Source organism: Oreochromis aureus, linkage group 7 (assembly GCF_013358895.1).
Source record: "Oreochromis aureus strain Israel breed Guangdong linkage group 7, ZZ_aureus, whole genome shotgun sequence".
In the NCBI taxonomy this organism is placed as follows: domain Eukaryota; kingdom Metazoa; phylum Chordata; class Actinopteri; order Cichliformes; family Cichlidae; genus Oreochromis; species Oreochromis aureus.
In genome coordinates this window covers 32,569,464-32,589,110 of record NC_052948.1, presented here as the reverse complement: position 1 = coordinate 32,589,110, position 19,647 = coordinate 32,569,464, and the positions used below count along the sequence as shown (strand labels likewise).

The 19,647-nt window shown below is 39.1% G+C and overlaps 1 protein-coding gene across 1 annotated transcript in view; it reads right to left on the bottom strand.

The window, feature by feature from the left end:
- Positions 1–19,003, bottom strand: part of atp8b1 (ATPase phospholipid transporting 8B1) — a 35,636-nt gene extending 16,633 nt beyond the window's left edge. The window contains exons 1-3 of the mRNA XM_031745659.2: positions 18,660–19,003; positions 2,220–2,404; positions 268–365 (exon numbers count right to left, since the gene is read on the bottom strand). Coding sequence (XP_031601519.1) covers positions 268–365; positions 2,220–2,385 — 264 coding nt within the window. The 5' untranslated portion in view covers positions 2,386–2,404; positions 18,660–19,003. The remainder of the gene's footprint in view (positions 1–267; positions 366–2,219; positions 2,405–18,659) is intronic.
- Positions 19,004–19,647: the final 644 nt, after the last annotated feature.

The following is a 19,647-nucleotide window of genomic DNA, read 5'->3' as shown; positions in this document are numbered from 1 at the left end:
CCAACTCTCATCGAGTTACATCCACCTCATCCCATTATTCATCTACAGTTCCATTCATAACTGAACAGCGTACAAAATAAAAACGTCATATTTTATAAAGCACCCTCTCAGTGGGATCCCTGATGGAAAATACACACCTGCCCTGGTATTTGTTTAGGGTGTGCCATGTTCAGCTCTGTATGCTGAGGGTTTGGTTTACACCACAACCAACAGTGAATCTGCAGATAAGTAAATTAAATGGCATGCTAATGTAATGTCTAAACTTACAGAGTATTTGCTCTTCTTTATGCACAGAAAGACTTTTTTCTTAAACTCTGGCAGCTGGTGATAGGGTCGGTCATTGGCTTTCACTTTCCAGGTGACGTCTGCGAAACAAGAAGAAAAAAGAAAAAGAAAAAAAAGACAGCGTTTTAAAAATATACCCAATGTTAATGAAGTAAACTATAGAATAAATAACATGTCTGTTACTTAAATATCTCTACAAAGTTAGGCTAAAACACGGACTGTATGTGAAAGATGGATGTAATCAACATAACTTCACCCACCAGTTAAATTAAAAACAAGAAAAAAAACAAAAAACAGAACGACTCAATTTTCCAAAGTAAAAATCAAACAAACAAGAAACTAGAAATGTCTTGATGCATTCTCAATCATCCAGGTAAGTAAATCCAAAAAGGTTGATTCTGATCATCTGAACGTAGCGTTTTGTGGGAGAAACGCTTCGTCACTCATCCAAGTGACTTCTTCAGTCTCAGCTGACTGCAGGTTTCCCCATATAAAAAGAGTACATGAGCACAATATCTGACACCAGCCAACTAAATGAACAATGCGCTGTGAGGTCAGTTCCTTGATCATAAATATGCAAATTGTCATGACCATTGATCAACAACCACTGACCAAAGACCACTGGTCAATGGCCATGAGTACCATTCACAGAGAGTTGGGGAATGGCTGCAATCACAGCATTGTAAGATGGTGAAAGATGTACCCTTAGGCCCCCTCCTCGATTCAGAGATGGTCTTTTCCTTTTCACGTAAATGTCCTCCTTGACTCTGCACTCAAACCAGCGTTCCTCCCTGCCCAGGATGTGTACATCCTCATCATTGAAAGTGTCCACTGGCCTGTAGGTGTAAATAGACTGCAGAGTCCTGGCCTAATGAGGTAGCTCTTCTGTGTTGTGCCATCCGCTTCACCAGAGGTTGTTTGGTTTTCCCAATGTATAAGTCCTGGCAATCCTCCTGGCACTTAACAGCGTACACTATGTTACTCTGTTTGTGTCGGGGACCCGATCCTTGGGGTGGACCACTTTTTGGCTCAGCGTGTTTTGGGGTTTAAAAGCCACAGAGACCCGGTGTTTAGAAAAAATGCGTCTCAACTGCTCCAATACTCCTGACACGCACGGGATCACTACAGGTTTTCACTTAGGCAGCGGTTGGGCAGGCGCCTTTCTTTAGGCGCCTTCCCAGCTTTGACAAAAGTCCAGCTGGGATAACCACATTTACTCAGGGCCTTCTTGATGTGATGTTCTTCTGCTTCCCTGGCCGCTGTCTCTCTGTCTGTGGGGATGGTGTTCGCTCTGTGTTGTAGCGTCCTGATGATACCCAGTTTGTGCTCCAGTGGATGATGAGAGTCAAACCTTAAATACTGATCCGTGTGTGTAGGTTTACAATAAACATCAGCTTATCAATGGTCATGACAATTTGCATATTAATGATCAAGGAACTGGCCTCCCAGCCCATTGTTCATTCAGTGGTGCTAGTTTCCATCATTGTGCAAATGTACTGTTTATAAGGTTGGGGAAACCTGCAGTCTGCTGAGACTGAAGAAGTCACTTGGATGAATGAAGAAACGTTTCTCCCACTGAAAACGCTACATCCAGATGTACAGAATCAACCTTTTCGGAAAAAACTAGAAAGTCCCGAAAAGTGGATCACAGTATGATGTGATGTTAGGACATTTAACCACACAGCAACCAGTATTATTTGCCTAATAGTGACATTAGTTATGCACATGTTAATAACACTTAAAAATCCACTGAGAATTAAAGGAGGCTCAAACATATTTGTCATTCACCTCAAATTAATCTCATGTCCATTAAAATCTAATCAACACTTTGGGAGGAATAGAAATTGTTATGAAACAGGAAAACTGCGTGTAAAATGACACATTCATCCCCTGAAGGAAAAAAAAAAGATCATTGCACGTCTTGAATAACTCACCAGTGGGTCTTGTCTCCACTTGGGGTTGCGGTGCTCTTTCTGGTGCCTCTTCTTCCCCTTCAGAGCTTTCTACTTCCAATTCGTCATCCGTCTCATCGTCACTGTATGGCATGACCTCATCATCAGGCCCCTGGGAACTCCGGGTGTCGACACGTCGTCGACTCATCTTGACGGGTCAGTTATCTCTGAGAAAGGAAAAAAAATATGAAGAGATCAGTAGGTTCAATAATAATTTTACAGACTGTTTCACAGTGGAGTCTTCAGACCGTTTCTGAGAAGCTCTGCAACTTTTTAAAAACAATCAATCCAACAGCTACGCTGTGCAACGACTGCAATGACGCACCAGGTACCTTTTTTCAGACCTGCTTACAAAAATAAATTAATGAATAAATAAATGAACACATGGAGTCAGCAGATCAGTTTAATCCAGACAAAACTAATATATGAATGATCTGTAGTGTGATTTCCTGAATAAAGGTTTATACTAAGGATGCATCAGACACTAGATATGACTTAGATGATAATACTAATGCTAAAAGCTAACCTGCTCAGCATGTGGGGCCTCTTACATATGTTAGTATCAAGATAACCTCAATTGTCTTAAAGAAAATGTAAACTCACAATCTCCAAAAACTTAAACTGACAAAGTTTTCCTTAGTGCTAGTTCCACATAAGCCCTCAGATTCAGCATATTTTTCTTTTTTATTTGTACAATAATTGTACAATTTGTTCTGCCTCAGTTTTCAGACCCACACGTTGCATCCATCATTTATATACAGCCCATGTAATCATGATTTGCATTTTTCTTTTTAATTCCAAGTCTGCTTCATAAATGAGGAAGATGATGCAAGCACTACAATACATCATACAAAGTTGAAATCAATGGGGCCTTCAGATTTCCATAATGTACACAGTAAACTGTAAATAAACGCATCGACTATAATGAAAACAATCTAAATAAATTTAAAACATTAATATTGTAATAAATAAAAAAAAAATACTTGGTCAGGTTGACAAGGATTAATGATTCCACAGGCCTCAGTTTCTCAGATGAAGAAGTTAAAGTAAGAACATTGCAGAGGGAAAAAAGAATAAAAAAAAAGAGCTGTGACAGCAGTCACAAGTCTAACAAGTTTACAGATGCCACACAGTTGACTTAGTACTTAAGAATATGAAAAGAGCAAGAATGCAGCTGAATCAGGAAATGCAGTTCTGGCTCCAGCTGACTGATCAACTCTAAAAGTTTTCACGGCAGGAAAACTGACCACCCACGTGTAGTATCATTATAGCCATTAATACTCAGTAATCAGTCACAAGACGGGAGCTGTACTTCTGTTTTTCTCCCTACTCCCTACTTTGACTGACAAATGCCATGAGCAAAATGACACAGTGTGATGACGTGGGATGGGTGTCAAAGTGACCGTGTTCATCTGAGGAATGCAATCCCGACCGAGCGACAGACTAAAAATTAAATAAAAATTAAAACAAAATGTGTGGTGTCAAGAGGCACCTTGATACCACACATTAAAGTGTACGGTGAATCTTGTGCACCATTTCCAGTTCAAGGACGGCACATTTGTCAAACAAAACCAAGTAATCCTTTAATGCAGTTTCTCCACTGATTTCACAGAGTTGGTTCGACTGGAACAGCAGGACAAACCTCTAACAGCAGTTTTCAGAGTTTAAAACAAAGTCTTCAATGTTTGAAAAGTTTATCTGAAGGTGAGGTGTGGTCCTGTGACATTTCATGAAACAAATCTTGTTGGTCTTACCGCTGCACTGAATGGCGTGACAGAGATAATGTCCTATGTGCTACTGTGCGGTTCAGTTACTCAGTGGAACACAGATTATTTATCGACTGCTAACAATAGTTCCTCATGAAAGAAACGTTTCTGTCTTCTTGTTTCCGTCGTGTTCCCTAAAAACTACCGCGTCCACCTGTTTTTGGAAACCAAAGCCTTTCCTCGTTAGCGAGTTAAAGACCGGTTGAAGATGTTCCGTCTTGTTTTCCATTCTTCATGAGGAATAAGTCTCTAAACTAGCGGGGCCTGTGGGAACACAGACCCAACACTCACCTTAACTGTGTTTCGTGTCTTTTGGAACATTTTTAATGGAGTTATATGACAATAATATCTTTATTTGTGTAATTAATCCCATTTACCTTGGGGTGACTGAAATTCTAATATTGGATGGTATGTTAATTAGCACTTATTAGCAAGTAACTAATCAACCAAGAAATTAACCAAGCTTTATAGCTTATTTTCTTTGTCAGCTTTGTTTTCATAATATCAATGTGTGTCCATCTTTTGTATCATCTGTAGACAGATTAAAGGTAGATGTAGCTACCATGATGTCATCCACTGGTTTCTGAAACCTTGAGATGAGCGTTTCCATTGTAACAATCTTGTGTGTGGAAAAACTGGATGTGACAAAGAAAGGCGGGTCTCAGTGTGGAACTGTACGCTCATGGGCTCACAACTTGTAACTGATAAGTTGTTACCCAATAAGCTTGTGATTTCATGCCACAAATAAATTTTTAGACATAGAATGACCAAGTTGGGGTTTTTTTGTTAGTTTTTATTTATTTATTTATTTATTTTATAAATTGAGTGGATATGTCTAACACCTTGTTTCAGTATATAAATGCAGCAATAAAGGCAATAAGCATGATGCCGTAGTTCATTTTAAATAAACTAGAGGGTTATAACTATAACATACATGACTGTTTTTAAAAAAAAAAAAAATGAATAAAATTGTTTGATCTTACCTCAGCTTTGATAGACAAGGTAATGAATTGGCCATTTTATGGGAAATCTCCCTCTGACATCTGACTGACTAACAGTTCCTGATTAAAAGGCGCCAAGCTCAGATTGGCACGTTCAATCAGCTTAATGTTTAATGTTGTTAAAGAGTCTTTTAGCACAGCTGATAAGGTTGATTAATTCAGTTTGCAAAAACCAAACAAAAGCACTGAACAATGTCAGGAGACACAGAAATGTACCAAACAGAGCTTAGCAGGCCACTCGAGGCAATTATAGTGCAGTCGGCATTCTGTTCTTCGTCTTCATATTAATGAACACTTTTTCCACTTTGAATTTAAACATCTGTCTATCTGTATGTAAGCGCTCTTCCCAAAAAGAGGTTTACATCAAATTAAAACTACTCAATGAATAAATCAGTGGCAGCTAAATTTCAAGCAACTCATTCATATTCAAAGCTTTGGTCACACTCGGAGACACGTCAACAGCAATGTAACAGGCCCATCTGAAAGCTGACATTGCCGGCTTGGACCAGCTTTTCTTGTGTTCCTATTATGAATGTGAGCCACACAAAGAAATTCCTTTCCACTTGTTGGGCAAGAAAATCTAGTTTTAAAGCCTTCTTATGTCATAAAGGAAAAATATTTTAGTCATTGAGAGAGTGTTCAGTCTACACAACCATGGTTTTAAAGGTTTCTAAACCAGACGACATGTTACGTCTCAGTGCATTTATCACCTTTATCTCCACAATCAGTGTTCATGTAACAGCGTTTTTGCAGGAAATGTTCACTTGCTTGTAACTGATTGCCCAATTCTATGTTCTGCTAGCTTACATTTACTATTTATTACCAGCTCGGTGTCAACATTTAATTAAATATTAATCATGCTTTCCTTGCCAGAGCCTCTGTAAAGGCTATTTATTTATTAATTGGTAAGCACAAAGGTCTTCTCACAGACCAGGAACACAGCTCGGTATGCTTTGTGCATACATGTTTAAGCCACGCCCTCCTCACAGCCTGTAGTGTGTTCCCATGTGTCGTGTTCGTCAACAGTATTTCACAACTTTAATTAACAGTTGCAGCAAAATTTCCACCAATGACTTGTTGGCACACATGAATTTCATGTCTGACCCACAAAAAACAGGCATGAACATATTTAACACACAACGAACACACAATATACTGTACATGTAAGATGGTTAGTAGCTAACATGCCACAGCCTACCGTTGTGGACCCACATGTTGAATCTCTCGCAGCAGTTTTAGCAAAATATATATACTTATGAGTGTGCATGTTATGTATTCACTGCTGCTGAATAAAGCCGTTTTGGTTAAAAGGTTTTATGTCCCACCAAAGATAAAGCAGAGCCATAGAAAGGAAAAGAAAAAAAAAAAAAAAGGGGTGGTAAGAGTATGTCTTCAGACTCTTGCTGTGATTATACTGATAATAACGCACTCAACAAAGACAAACAAAACAAAAAAAGCAGGAAACGGCTCAAACAGACTGAACAAACAAGGCAATATTCAGATCGCTCCTAAAAGTTTTCATCCAGCTAGAGATTTCTATAAGAAGTTCATTTCTATTCAATCTCTCCATTTACAGTGGGTGTTTTGGCTGAATGGGCCTTGTTTGAGCATACAAGTCCAAACACGAAAACATGGGAACACGGAGATTTGATGACGGGAGGGGCGGGAGAGGAAGAGGGGGATCCAGAGTGTAGAGTAAAAACTTGCTGCTCTGACCTCACTTGGCATTTCCACCATCTCTCAGCAAAAACTCCACCTTTAAAAGTCAAATTATTCTAAACAACAGTCCGTCTAACCAGAAAAACTTTCATCACCCAGTCAAACAACACCACGCCAAAGGAACACACAATGCCAAATAATGTTCTGCGTCACTCCTGCATTCACGGGCATATCCTTTAAGACACCCATCATCACTGCAGGTATGCAAGCCATCCAAACAACTTCTTTCAAGTGAGTTGGCTTCATATATACACAAGTCTAAAAGTTCTGTTAAGTTACAGTTTTGCAGCTGCTTTCAAAAAAAAAAAAAGGCAATTACTGGGAAATTTGTCAGGATATCCAGACCAAGACTTCCTGATGTGTCCACGCGAAGAACAAAGACAGCTGATGGTTACAAGAATGCACTCCAGTAAATGCAGCCGTCTCCAAAAACTCCGTGTATGGTTGTAAGAAATAAACAGGGTCTTTATTTCAGTGTGACCAGCTGTAAAGACACACTAAAGAGCAACACACTGTCCACCTAAGCAATCCACTTAACAAAAACAGCTCTAAGCAAGGCTAAAGCTCCACTCCCTTGGTCCAAAGTCAGATGCATCAGTGTCAACATGCCCACAACATTAACTCACTCTTCATGTTTAAAGTGAAAAATCTACAGTGTTGTTTCAGAAAAAGCAAAAAGGACAACCAAAGAAGGCTCAATGATCCGTGGACTAATATTCAGTCAATCGCCAAGGGGAGAACATGATATAGAATTCATGCAAACAAATGCAAAATAGATGTGTCTAAGAAAATATATCTGGTATGGGAACTACACTTTTGCTGAAAAGAAGTCTCTGCAGCGCATAGTGAGGACAGCAGAGAGGAGAGGCCCTCTCCCACCCAACTCTACAACAAACACATCATCCGACGTGCGAACAGTGTAGCGAAGGACACTTTCCACCCCTCACATGCACTGTTCTCCCTCCTTCCATCTGGCAGACTGTTTTGCAACATCAAAACCATAATGACCAGACACTGCAAGAGCTTCATCCCCCCCCACAAAGCAGTCAGAGCCCTCAACTCACTACCACCAAACGACTGATATACACAAACACCTTACAATACTCACGAAAAGACTCAAAAACAATAAAAACTTCCACAAACTGGACCTGAGAACAATATGCTTATTTGCACACTCAGTCACATGGTTACTGAACACATCTACATAATACTATATTTGCACATTTTGGATTTTGCACATGCCTTCGTCCTGTCTTGTCTACAATATCGTGACCATAACTTGAACCTGCTATTCAATACCTACTGCACAATCCACTTTGTATTGTCTCTGTCCTGTCTTTGTTTATTGTATAGTTAGTATTGTATAGTTATTATTATAGTATTGTATAGTAAGTAATAGTACTTTTTAATCTCTTAATTTTACCCAACTATAGCAAGTTATTATTTATTTGTAATTCCTAGTTTTATATCTTTTGGAGATACATCTTTTATATTCTTATAAATACACCATGGAGGGCTTGGGGTGAAACGGCATTTCAGTACAGTGGAACCCCGACTTACGAATACCCCATTTAACGAAAAATTCAAGTTACGAAGTCACAGCGAAATGCCCGCGTAACGAAATCCGCTGGCTCTGATTGGCTGAGCCCAGAATGCCTACAATGCCTTCCGAATCATGTGACAACCCCTTGGCTTTCGTACTTGCGCTTCGCTGTTCCACTTGAACGACGTATTGTTGTTGCAGTTAGCAATTAGCCTATAGCCTATCGTTCACTCAAAAGGCGCGATGGGTGCTTCGACTTACGAAAATTTTCGACTTACGAAAGACCCTCGGGAACGAATTAATTTCGTAGGTGGGGTTCCACTGTACGTTGTATACTGTGTATATTGTTGTACTGACAAAGTTTTTGAATGTTAACTCTTGAAAGAAGCATTGAATCATATGAAAATTATGTGATTTACAAAGCTGCAAATGAGCCGTTTACCAGGAAGTTTCCACTCGTTTTTAGTTTCCCCTCCTTATTAGCCATTCATGACTCACGCATCAAAATTACTGTAAATATGCCATTACTGCACTGAACTGGATGATGCTGAGAAATTTCCCAAGCATCTGAGAAAAACGCTTGTGTTTGGCCATGATGAGTCTGATGTTTAGCATTGTATCATGAGCTCCGGCTCCACACGGCTCTAAATGCGTCATTTGAGACCCTTCTTTTTCTACTTTTAAATGTTTATGGTGTTAATGAGACACACTCTTACCGTAGTTCAGGAAATAGTGCCCCTTATCATTATTGTTTATTTTACCAACATGTCTCATATCTGTTGATTTTAAAGGCTGGCAGGGCTTGTGTCTCACACCACAGACTGCACTTTATAATCCAGTTAACATGACACAGTTGAAATGTAGAAACCTGCCCTGTCAGAAACAGAGTATCAATGAATACTACTCTTTGGGTTTTAAAAAAAAAAAAAAAAATGAAAGAAAAAAAGGTTTGAGTTGAAATATAATGGTAACAACTTTTTTTACTGCTTAATTTTCTTGCCTCAACAACCACCATGCTGCAGAGGGGATCGTGCTTTTTGATGACCCTTTCCTTGTGTCATGACTCTGAGGTGGCTGTTCAAATCTTATGTTCACAATGAACAGCCAGTAACGGAAAAAAGAAAAAGGAGGGCACTTTGGGCTGTGCCAAAGACATGAAATAAAGATTATTTATGAACTGTGAATCATACAAAGCTACTCTAGTACAGTGCAGTCGTTAAACTAAAGAGCTAGGTCCCCTTTAACTTCTGGAACTAGACCAGTGAAGTTAAATGTCTTTTCCTGTGGCTGATATCTTCAATCTGTTGACAATATTGAATGTTAATATATTTTCAAGTTCTTTAGGAGAGGTATAAATAAATATATCAGACACTGCTGTGAAATAACGAAGAAGCGGAACCTCATCAACTTGACCTAAAAAGTTGGTTTTATCACCTGGGAAGTCAACTGAGGATGAAAGCAGCCTCATTAACAAACAAATTCATCAGTTTTCTTTCCCGAGAGCTCAGCGGTTCCTGCACAGGTCTCCCTGATAACAGATAACGACCAATGTGAGGCTTACAGGCAGCCACGCTCTTCAGGATCGCTCTTCAGAAAACAGGTTTTGCTATCTGGTACAGGATATCCCTATGGCAACCAGGAGGAGCAGGAAGGGGTGGGGGGGTGGGGGGATTCACAGAGTGGGACAGAGTAGAGCATACCTAAGTGTCGACACTGAAACCTGAGGAGGGAGGAGGTACAGCGCTCTGTGAGACTGCTCAGGTGAGCAGTCGCCTTCAGACAAGTCAAACGAGAAGCATATGACTGTGCGGATCTGTAGATAATGACCCTTAAACATCAAATTTGCATTTGGCCCAATATTTAGTCTATGTCTTCTCTAAGATCTGCGCAGAAAGCCATAAAAATAAAAATGTAATCATAAAATAAATGACTTTGGGTGCCAGTTTGTAAGTAAACTCAAAGTTAGTCCCTTATTGATATAACGCTGTACCAGCTGTAAATATAATATTTACAGTTTGCAAGGAAGAGCTCACTGGAAATAGTTCTGCAGTGTGTGAAGTTTGAAGGCTGAAAGGCAGCTTTTGTTTTTAGTAAACAGTGTCTTCACATCAGGGTACATGAACAGGATCGAAGCGCACTTTTGTATGTGTGAAAAATGTGTTAAAGTCATGTGACTGCATGTTGCTTTAGGTGAAAAACAAGTTTGAAGAGCAAAACAAAAAACCACACACAGGCATGTATGAAAATATGAGCTCACCAGATGGTTGCCTGAGTTAAACTCTGCTAGCGTAACACACCACAGCCCCTGTATTGTGGGTAATGTAGGCCTCAGGCTTCAGAAATGAAAAATACAAACCAGAGACGACTACTTCTCTAAATGTCCATCATTAATCTGAGAATATTGTGAAATATAAACACGACAGCAGGAACTCAAACAGCAGTCATCCACTACGAGCTCCAGTATTTGTGTTTCAGTTATTAGAAAAGACAATGATCTGATAAGAAGTTTCACTTGGCCCATTTCTACTTGGTTCATATCCAGAAGAACACAATTACAATAAGACTGAGGTTTATTCATGTCTTCTAAGTTATTTCCAAAGCCTAAAAGAGAACAGCATCATTTTGGACTTTACAGCAGGAAAGATGGCCTCCATTATGAAGATTTAAAATTAGTGCTGTTAAAAGGTGTCTGACATTTAAAAGTGTGAAAAAAAATCATAAATAGCAATGAAGTCACTAATCATTCCGGTTTTCAAGAAAAATGCATTTTTCTTACTGCTGTGCTAAAAAGTCAAAAGCATCTCTACATTTAGAGAAGTTTTTTTAAAATCATGAAATATTTGAAATACTGCTGCTGACCTACAGAAACCTCACACGAAATATACTGTACTGGTCTTAAAAAGGTTGCAAGTAGAGCTTTAACATGCAACAAGAAGAAATGAGAGTGAGACAAAACATTTCTTTGAGCATGCAATTTATTGAAAACCGCTTAAACTGAAACAGGCTGTTTTACGGCTGATCAAAAGTTTAGGACCACACCTCCAAAGAACCTGTAACCCCCCCAAAAACAGAAATCAAAGTTCCAAACATGAACTCAGTAATGAGTAGCTCCACCGTTATTGATGATCACTTCATTGCGGGATGCTTCATGCAAGCACTTCCATGAGGTGAGTGGGAACATTTCTCAAATTGGTGAAGAGCATCTCCTGTCTGGAACTGTTGTCCATTTTTGTAAACTTCCCTTGCATCCATCCCCAAAGGTTCTCAATTGGATTTAGATCAGGGGAACACACAGGATGGTCCAAAAGATTGATATTATTCTCCTGGATATAGTCCCTTGTTCTGTGTACTGTAGCGTTGTCCTGTTGAAAAACCCAGTCGTTACCACACAGACGAGGGCCCTCAGTCATGAGGGATGCTCTCTGCAACATCTGGACATAGCCAGCGGCTGTCTGACGCCCCTGCACCTCCTGAAGCTCCATTGTTCCACTGAAGGAAAACGCTCCCCAGACGATTATAGTGCCCACGCACTGTACATCTCAGTTGGGATCTGCTTGTCATGCGGGTGACGTTGGAAACCATCAGGACCATCAAGGTTACATTTTTTCTCATCTGAGAATAAAACTTTCTTCCATCTTTCAGTGTCCCATGTTTGGTGCTCTCTCGTAAAGTCTAAATGATCTGTTCTGTGGTGTTCAAAGAGACGAGGCCTTTGTAGAAGTTTTTTTGTTTTTGAAGCCCTTCAGTCTCCGATGCCGTCTGATGGTTATGGGGCTGCAGTCTGCACCAGTAACGGCCTTTATTTGGGTTGAGGATTATCCAGTGTCTTGACGGACAGCCAGTTGGATCCTCCGGCTCAGTGCTGGTAAAATTTTCGGGTCTTCCACTTGACTTTTTTGTTCCATAACCCTCAGGATCATTTAAGAAGTCCCAAATGACTGTCTTATTGCATCAGACCTCAGCAGGGATTGTGCGCTGTGAGAGACCGTGCTTATGCAGTTCAACAAGCCAACCATGTTCAAAAAGGGAAAGTTTTTTGCCTTTGGAATTAGTACATTGTGACAGTGTGACTACCTGACAGAAAATGACAATGAATCCACATTTTTGCACAGATTTGGCCTTTTAAAAGGGATGTGGTCCTAAACTACTGATCAGCTGTAAAACAACTTGTTTCAGTTTAAGCGTTGTGTTCAATAAATTGCACTGTTTTGTCTCACTCCCATTTCTTCTTGTTGCATGTTGAAGCTCTACTTGGAACCTTGTTAAGATCCAACCATGCAAAATATATTTTTCAAGTGGTCTTAAACTTTTGATCAAAACTGTACATAAGGAGAATGCACTGAAAAACTGCTCATTAAATGAAAAACATATTTAAGAAGAAAGGCAAGTTTTTGTTCTAAACAATTAGCAATAACTGTCAAACTAACAGGTTTGACTTTCAAATTTAGATGTTGAGAAGAAACATTTTTTATGTGAATTTGGGCATTTTGAAAAGGTTTGTTCTTAGTTTTTGTTTGTTTATATTTTTAAATAAACATAATTGGTTGTAAGAAAATGAGATTTTGCCTTTATTTTACCAGTCTGTGGTACTGCTGAGCTCTAATCCACAAAAACAAATCACTTGTTCCTTGAATTTTCACCTAAACCTGATTTAATGCTTACGGATTTCTGATTTTCCTGCTAACAGAGTCAAAAAGGGGGAAGAAAACAAAACCGATTTGGCTGACCTCATTTAAAAACCTGAAAGATATTTGTGTCTGTGGAACATTGAGGACAGAATAACACAGAGTCGGGTTTCTGCAGCACCTGAGGGGAATCTGTGTGAGCTGATGTCTGTAATACAAAAAAAAACCAACCTGAACAATGGCTGCCTGTTCTCTGCAGAGTCAGTGTTAGATTCCAGTACAAACCTAAACTATTCACCATATTCCTGCTTCCTTAACATCTTCTTTAATACTCAGTTCTTTTCAGTCAGCAGAGTCCATCTTTGTATTTTAATGTAAAACAACTGAGACAGAAAAAAAACAAATCATAAAAAGGTAATTTTTCAAAAATCAGTTTGATTCATTTAAGGAACATTTGTAAACTGTAATGTGTGGTCCCCTCAGCTCAACGGGAGAATATTATTCCTGCTTTTGTGTCATGACGTTTAGATTATTGTAGATTGTATCGTGATGACACAGACGGGTGTTTAAATTTTTAGTGAATTGTTACTCATTCATTTTAAAAACAGTTGTTTATCTGTATGTCTTATTGTATCTCTGTATTGGCTATAATGGCACTTAATAATCTATTTTAAGTGAAAAGCATTTAATAAATAAACTTATAGATATATAAAAAAATATTTTTTTTTAATATATCTATATAAATATAAAACAAAAAGTCACTAAAATATACATTAATGTAATGCACATAAACCAAAATTACTACTCATTTACAAATACGTGCTTCCATATGTGTGTATGCTATAGCCAAATTTAACAGGTAAATGATTAAAGAAAGACTAATCTATAAAAGTTTGTTTGTTTCTTTAAACAGTCGCTTAAAACAAGCGGCTGATTCAGCCGACGTGAAGGGCCGAGGAAGGTGGTTCCAAAGTTTAGGCGCTATGACCTCAAAGCATCATCATCACGTTTGGATTTAAATTAAGAACACTTTAAAGGCCTTAATCCTTTAATTAGAATAAGATCTGAGGAGTTCTCATATTTAAGCCTGACAGGTTTATAACATCACTGTTTCATATAGGAATTTGGTTGCTCAACAGTTTGTCCTCCATCACACTTTCTTTTTCACAATGCTCTTAATGTTTACATGAGTGGCTGAACACTTTTTTTGTTTGTTTGTTTTTTGTTTAAATATGCACATTAAATAAATAAAATAAATAAAAATAAACAGGTTTTTTTTTTTTTTTAAAGGGTAAAAGGTAGCAAAGATTATGAAAATTCTGTTTGTGCTTTGAGAAATGTTTCATGTTTTGCCAACATGCTGGCAAACTCGTCACCATCTTTACTCCTGAAAGGTGCAGTCTCTCTCTGCACTTCCTTTTTTTTTTTGTTCCCACTCACATTAATGACCTGAGTATATTTTTTCCCTCCATGAAACAGGTAAGTTTTCTATGTTGCGCCATTTCTACTTTTAATTTATTTTCAATAAAAGAACCAGCATCTTAGTGTCCACATTTGAGATGTCATCTTCGTATAACTTCTCTATTAAAGATAAAAGATGTAAGATAATTTGAAAAACGTGTTTCTGTTTGCAAGTCTTTTGGGGAAAGCGAATTCTCTGTCTATATAAAATAGAAGAACTGAGTGGCCCTTGGGCAAACCACTGTACCGCTAGGTGTTTAATGTTTCTGTGGATTAAGAGGACGCTCTAAGACCGTGGCAGGAATCACAATTTAAAATAACAAACAGGCATCGACTTCATATCCCATGCAGTCAAATTCTATTTGACTCCTAGTTTGCATCTGTTTGCCTTTCTTCACATGTGAGCGATGACTGAAACCTCAAGATGGCTCAAGGTTTGATTAAGAAAGATTCTGAACAGAAGTGGTTTTGGTTGCAGTGACCTATAGGGAGGCCTCAAGGCAAAACAAAGATACCCACATTCAGTTCACATTCTTAAATTGGGAGCTCTTGATGACTGAGAAGAATTTTAAGGAGTCTGGGGCTGAGGGCCACAAAGGAAAAATAAAACCATCAAACCAGTAATTTATTAAAAAGCTTCCACAAAGCCGCTTTAGCGAAACAGGTGAACCGGCAGAGGTGTTGCTACATTCCCCTCTGGGCACAGTGAGTATGTCAGGGCAAGCAGTCACAAAAGTCTGCAAGAGAACTAAACAGAGCCTGTAAAGAGTTTTACACTTTCCAATTTATTTACTCATTTATTTAAATTCAGTTTAGTCTCTGATGATTTCCAGAGTTTTGCTGGTTTGGTTTTAGTTTTTAAGTGTCTGAAAGTGAATGAAAATGAAAAACAGTGTGCATTCATTTTTGTGTCTTCTAAAAACAGGTGGTATTGATTAGGGGCAAACCTTAAGTTCAGAACAGCTACAAATAACACACTGAACTCACATCCCAAGTCTCAATAAACATCTGTATTAAAGGATGGCCATCTCTGGGCTACAGGCCACACTTTTAAAACCCTGGTGCTCACTTTAAATTACCCCCATATAGCAAAACTATTGAAGCTGGGACATTGCATCTCTCAGAGGAAATACGCTTAAGGACCAGGTGTCTTTGGATATGCAAATAACTTGGAGCTTAATGAAGGAATTAAGCGCGATTAATGAAGCATACTCCTTACTTTATATGCCAATTTAAAACATTATTTCCCTAATTATCAGTTCAAGGAGTAATTAAGCGATTAGTAATTACCCTAAATATTAATTAAAATACCTAAGAAGACTCCGTGTTCAAATAGGTGTTGGAGGGGAGAGAAAAAGTTGATAGATTCACTTTCATTGTGACAAGAAGACAGATGTGAGTCTTCCTGTTATCCTGTGTTCCTATTATTTCTGTTTCATTGTCATAATGTTTGTGAAAGTTCTTTAGCAGATATTTGAGGATAACTCAGTAGCAAACATCAGATTTGTTAAGTATGCCGGCACAAAACCCTTCCTGGTGTCGTCACATTGTTAAATCTGACACTTATCTCAAACATTAGCCATGGAAGCATTTCTTAAGCTTAGACATGGATGGTAATGGGGGGAGAAAGCATGATAACCTAATAAAAGAAGAAGGGCAAAAAATAAAATGAAATGAATGAAAAGTGATATTAGTGAATAAAGCACTAATTTAAGAACAGACTCCTAAACCATGGATAAAAGCAGGTAGACAGTCCTGACAGCACGGACAGAAAGCTTCAGATGGAGTAAGTGAAACCTGTCTGATCGTCCATATGGAAAATTTGAAGAAAAATTTAAAACAGCCTTCGTGAAGCCTTGACCTCACATCACCCTTCTGTCCATTTGCCTCTCAAGTCACGATTCAAATTCTGTCTGTGCCTTCAAGATCAGGCATTTCCATAAGAAGTACGAATATTTCCCTAATCAAAGAGACTCCAACTTGCTGCGTCTGCTGAGGAAAAACTTCCTTGCGTGTTTATGGAAAAAACATCCAGGCCGGCTGGGATGGGTGTACCCAGCAGCCGCCATTGTGTTCACAAATACAACAGTAGTCACAATTGAGGGTGTCCAGGCTTGAATCAGTGTTTTAACTGCAGACAAGACGTGTTTATATAGCAGCCATATGTAAAGGGCTCCACTTTTTTACTATCAAATGTTAGACCGTGAGAAGTTTGCAGCATGGAGAGGTTGCACAAGTTATAAAGAAGGAAATGGTGTGGCTTCAACACGACTAAAATCTATATGGAGCCCTAAAAGGGACACAAGGATACTTTATTTAAAATGAAGAAAATAATAGTTTTTTGGAGTCATTCTGAAAACCCTCTATTATTCATTGTTTAAATAAATAACCTTCAAGTCATTCAAAAGTCACATTAACTCCAAAATTAAACAATACGTGTCCTCTGCACACCAAAAACGCTGGGTTGTTACATCTAACCACATGTGGGACTGAGCCTGTTGAGCCACTGTCCTGCTATCTGTATATGTAGCTCAGATGCCGGTTTAGCGAGCGTAGTGCCAGCCCTCGTCACAGCTGATGTGCATCTAACCAAAGCCTTAGGTTTTATAATCACACAATGCATCCGTATAGCTGGGCTTCAGTTTTGTGCTTGTCTAGATCAACCTTGCATGGGCTTGGTCCAGTTAAGTGACGTCATTGATTGTTGACCATGTAGATACAAATACAATAAAAATAAGAACAATAGTGTAAACAGGTAAACAAAGAAAAGGGATACAGAGTTGCCCACAACACCAGGATGAAGTATAAATGTACTCAGTCTGCTTGGTAATCTCCCTTTTATTTTATAATCTACATTCTTTAGAGTAAACACGTGCTGAAAACCCAGATTTTAAAATCAGTTTTTAATACAGCCGTAAAATGAGGATGTGATGTTTAAGTTAAGTGCTTAATTTTTCTGTCTTCTGTGACAGCCAAATTCTGGAATTCACCTCAGTCAAGTTTCATTATTCTTATGGATTTCAATCAGAATTCCCAAACTGTGGAGCAAAAGCAAAATATTTCATTGGAAGCACATAAAAAGATATTTCTAAAATGCAATACAGTGGGTGGTTTTTTTTGGACACGTCTGTTCAATACACGTGTCCATTTACCTCAGACACTGAACGAAGACAGAAACACGAGGAATGGAAAACGTATGCTCATTTTCGCAGCTGTGATTTGCCTTAGTCATTCTGGTATTTACTGTGGAACACAGTCACTTTTACCAGCCCTCCAAGTTGGTCTGGGTATCACAAATGTAACATGAATACAATTTGATACCACATTGAAAAATCATAATAAAGACTTGTCGCCCATCCAAACACAATCCAGACTGTATTTTGTCCTAATTGCAGCTACTTTTGGCGACCCACAGCTCAGGTAAGGCGCTGGTAGGTGTTGTATGGCACAGGTGTGGCCCAAATGTCAGGACCTTTGTCCCATACACTGTGGGCTTGTGGCAAAGCTGAGAATGCACCACTCAAACCTCATTAAAAGTGTTAGTGAAGGCCAAATGTGGGCCAGAGAAAAGCACGGATGTGAGCCACAGCGGGCATAACAATCCACAGCAAGCTTCAAATTTATCCGATTTCAACCAGGAAGAAGAATGCGAATGTGACTAGACAGGTGATGCCCATGTTTTCATCCCCTTGGGGCTTAATCTTATTTATTTGCATATTTTAAATCTAGGGAACACATTAAGGTATATATAAAAAAAAATATAGAAGTACTGAATATACCCCAACCCCACTCAGATTTCAGAAGGATTCCACTTGACAGCAACTGGATCCTGTTAGGGAAATTCCTCCTAATGCATCATCATGTTATGATCATTTTTGAAGTTGTAAATTGTTGAATGATACTGTCTTGGGAGTTTCTAACGTGTAGCCTTCCTTCACAGGAAACAAAAGAAACGTAAAAGTAAGTGTTACTACCCAGAAATTTGGAAACAATTCAGACATCATTCAAACAGAACCAGCAGCTTTTTAAAATCATTTTTGTAAGTAGCCTAAAGCAGTGTTTCCGCTAAAATATGCAGTAAGTTAACCTCCAAGTTAACCTCTTCTTGGACTGGACAAAAAGACCCTTATTTCAAAACATTCGCGATCATTGAGGAGTTTTCAGTGGAAAACTTTAACCGACAACAGAGGAAAGGTGAGCCGCCCAGGGGAAACTCAGGTTATGCCCAATCTTTAACACTTACAAACCTCACAAACAGCAAAGTACTCAAAGCAACGCTTATACGTCTATATTTTAGCTCGACTTACTCGTTTCCTCGTCAGAATAGTATTAGAAAGGTGAATCCTGCTCTCAGTCGGTGTCCGGAGCGCTCTGTCACCGCACCATGTTGTCAGCTTCTTCCTGATTGTGCAGTCTCTGGCAGCGGCTCCCCGCCCTTCTTCTCCCGCTGCCTCACCTGGTTTAGTCCATACAAACCTGCCGGACCGGTCTGACCTCCTCCTGCCCCGAAAATAACAACTGAAAACGACGCGTTCAGACGTGGGGGCAGGCTGCAGCTGCGGAAGTGGGCGCGGAGGTGTTCTGGTCACGTGATGGACAGGTAAAGGCGTCTAATTGAATTTCTAATTAGACCATGTGGTGGCTCAAAGGGCGATGCTACCTGCCTGGATATACGATGAAACGTGTCGGGGTTTTTTTTTATCGCCTTTACGGGGTCTTATCGGGGTCTTTGTAGTGGGGAAAAGTGGGGCAGACCACTGGTGCTGTGCACAGTGGTGGTAAAACCAATAGCGATGCCGATGTTTTTTACCTTAAAAGACAGCGTACGTCATTTGTGTGATGAATGTTTGTCAAGTTGCAAATTCTGAACACATTTTAATAACCACTAAATCACAGGGAGTTTTACTTCCCACAATAACTACACAACAAAACACAACTTTCAACTTTTAATGCAGGTGTTTTTTTTTGAAAACCTGTAATGTAAACGTACCTGTCACATTTACATTTACAAAGAGGACTAATGTTGTGTTATTTAAATGTGCTGCAGCTATAAATTAAACAGACACGACAGTCAAGACAAAAATAGGTAAAAAACAAAGTATCAGTCCTATCACACTGGTATCAGTCTCATACCAATACCAGCATTGGCATCGTTGTCCTGATTGATCCGCTTACTTCTAAAGACTATCCAGAGCCCTGATGAGGGGTGGGGCCTTAGCAAGCCTGCGATGGCCCATATCAAAATGAGTCAGCACAGGTCCAACATTATACTTTAATGTTAGACAAATGAGGTAA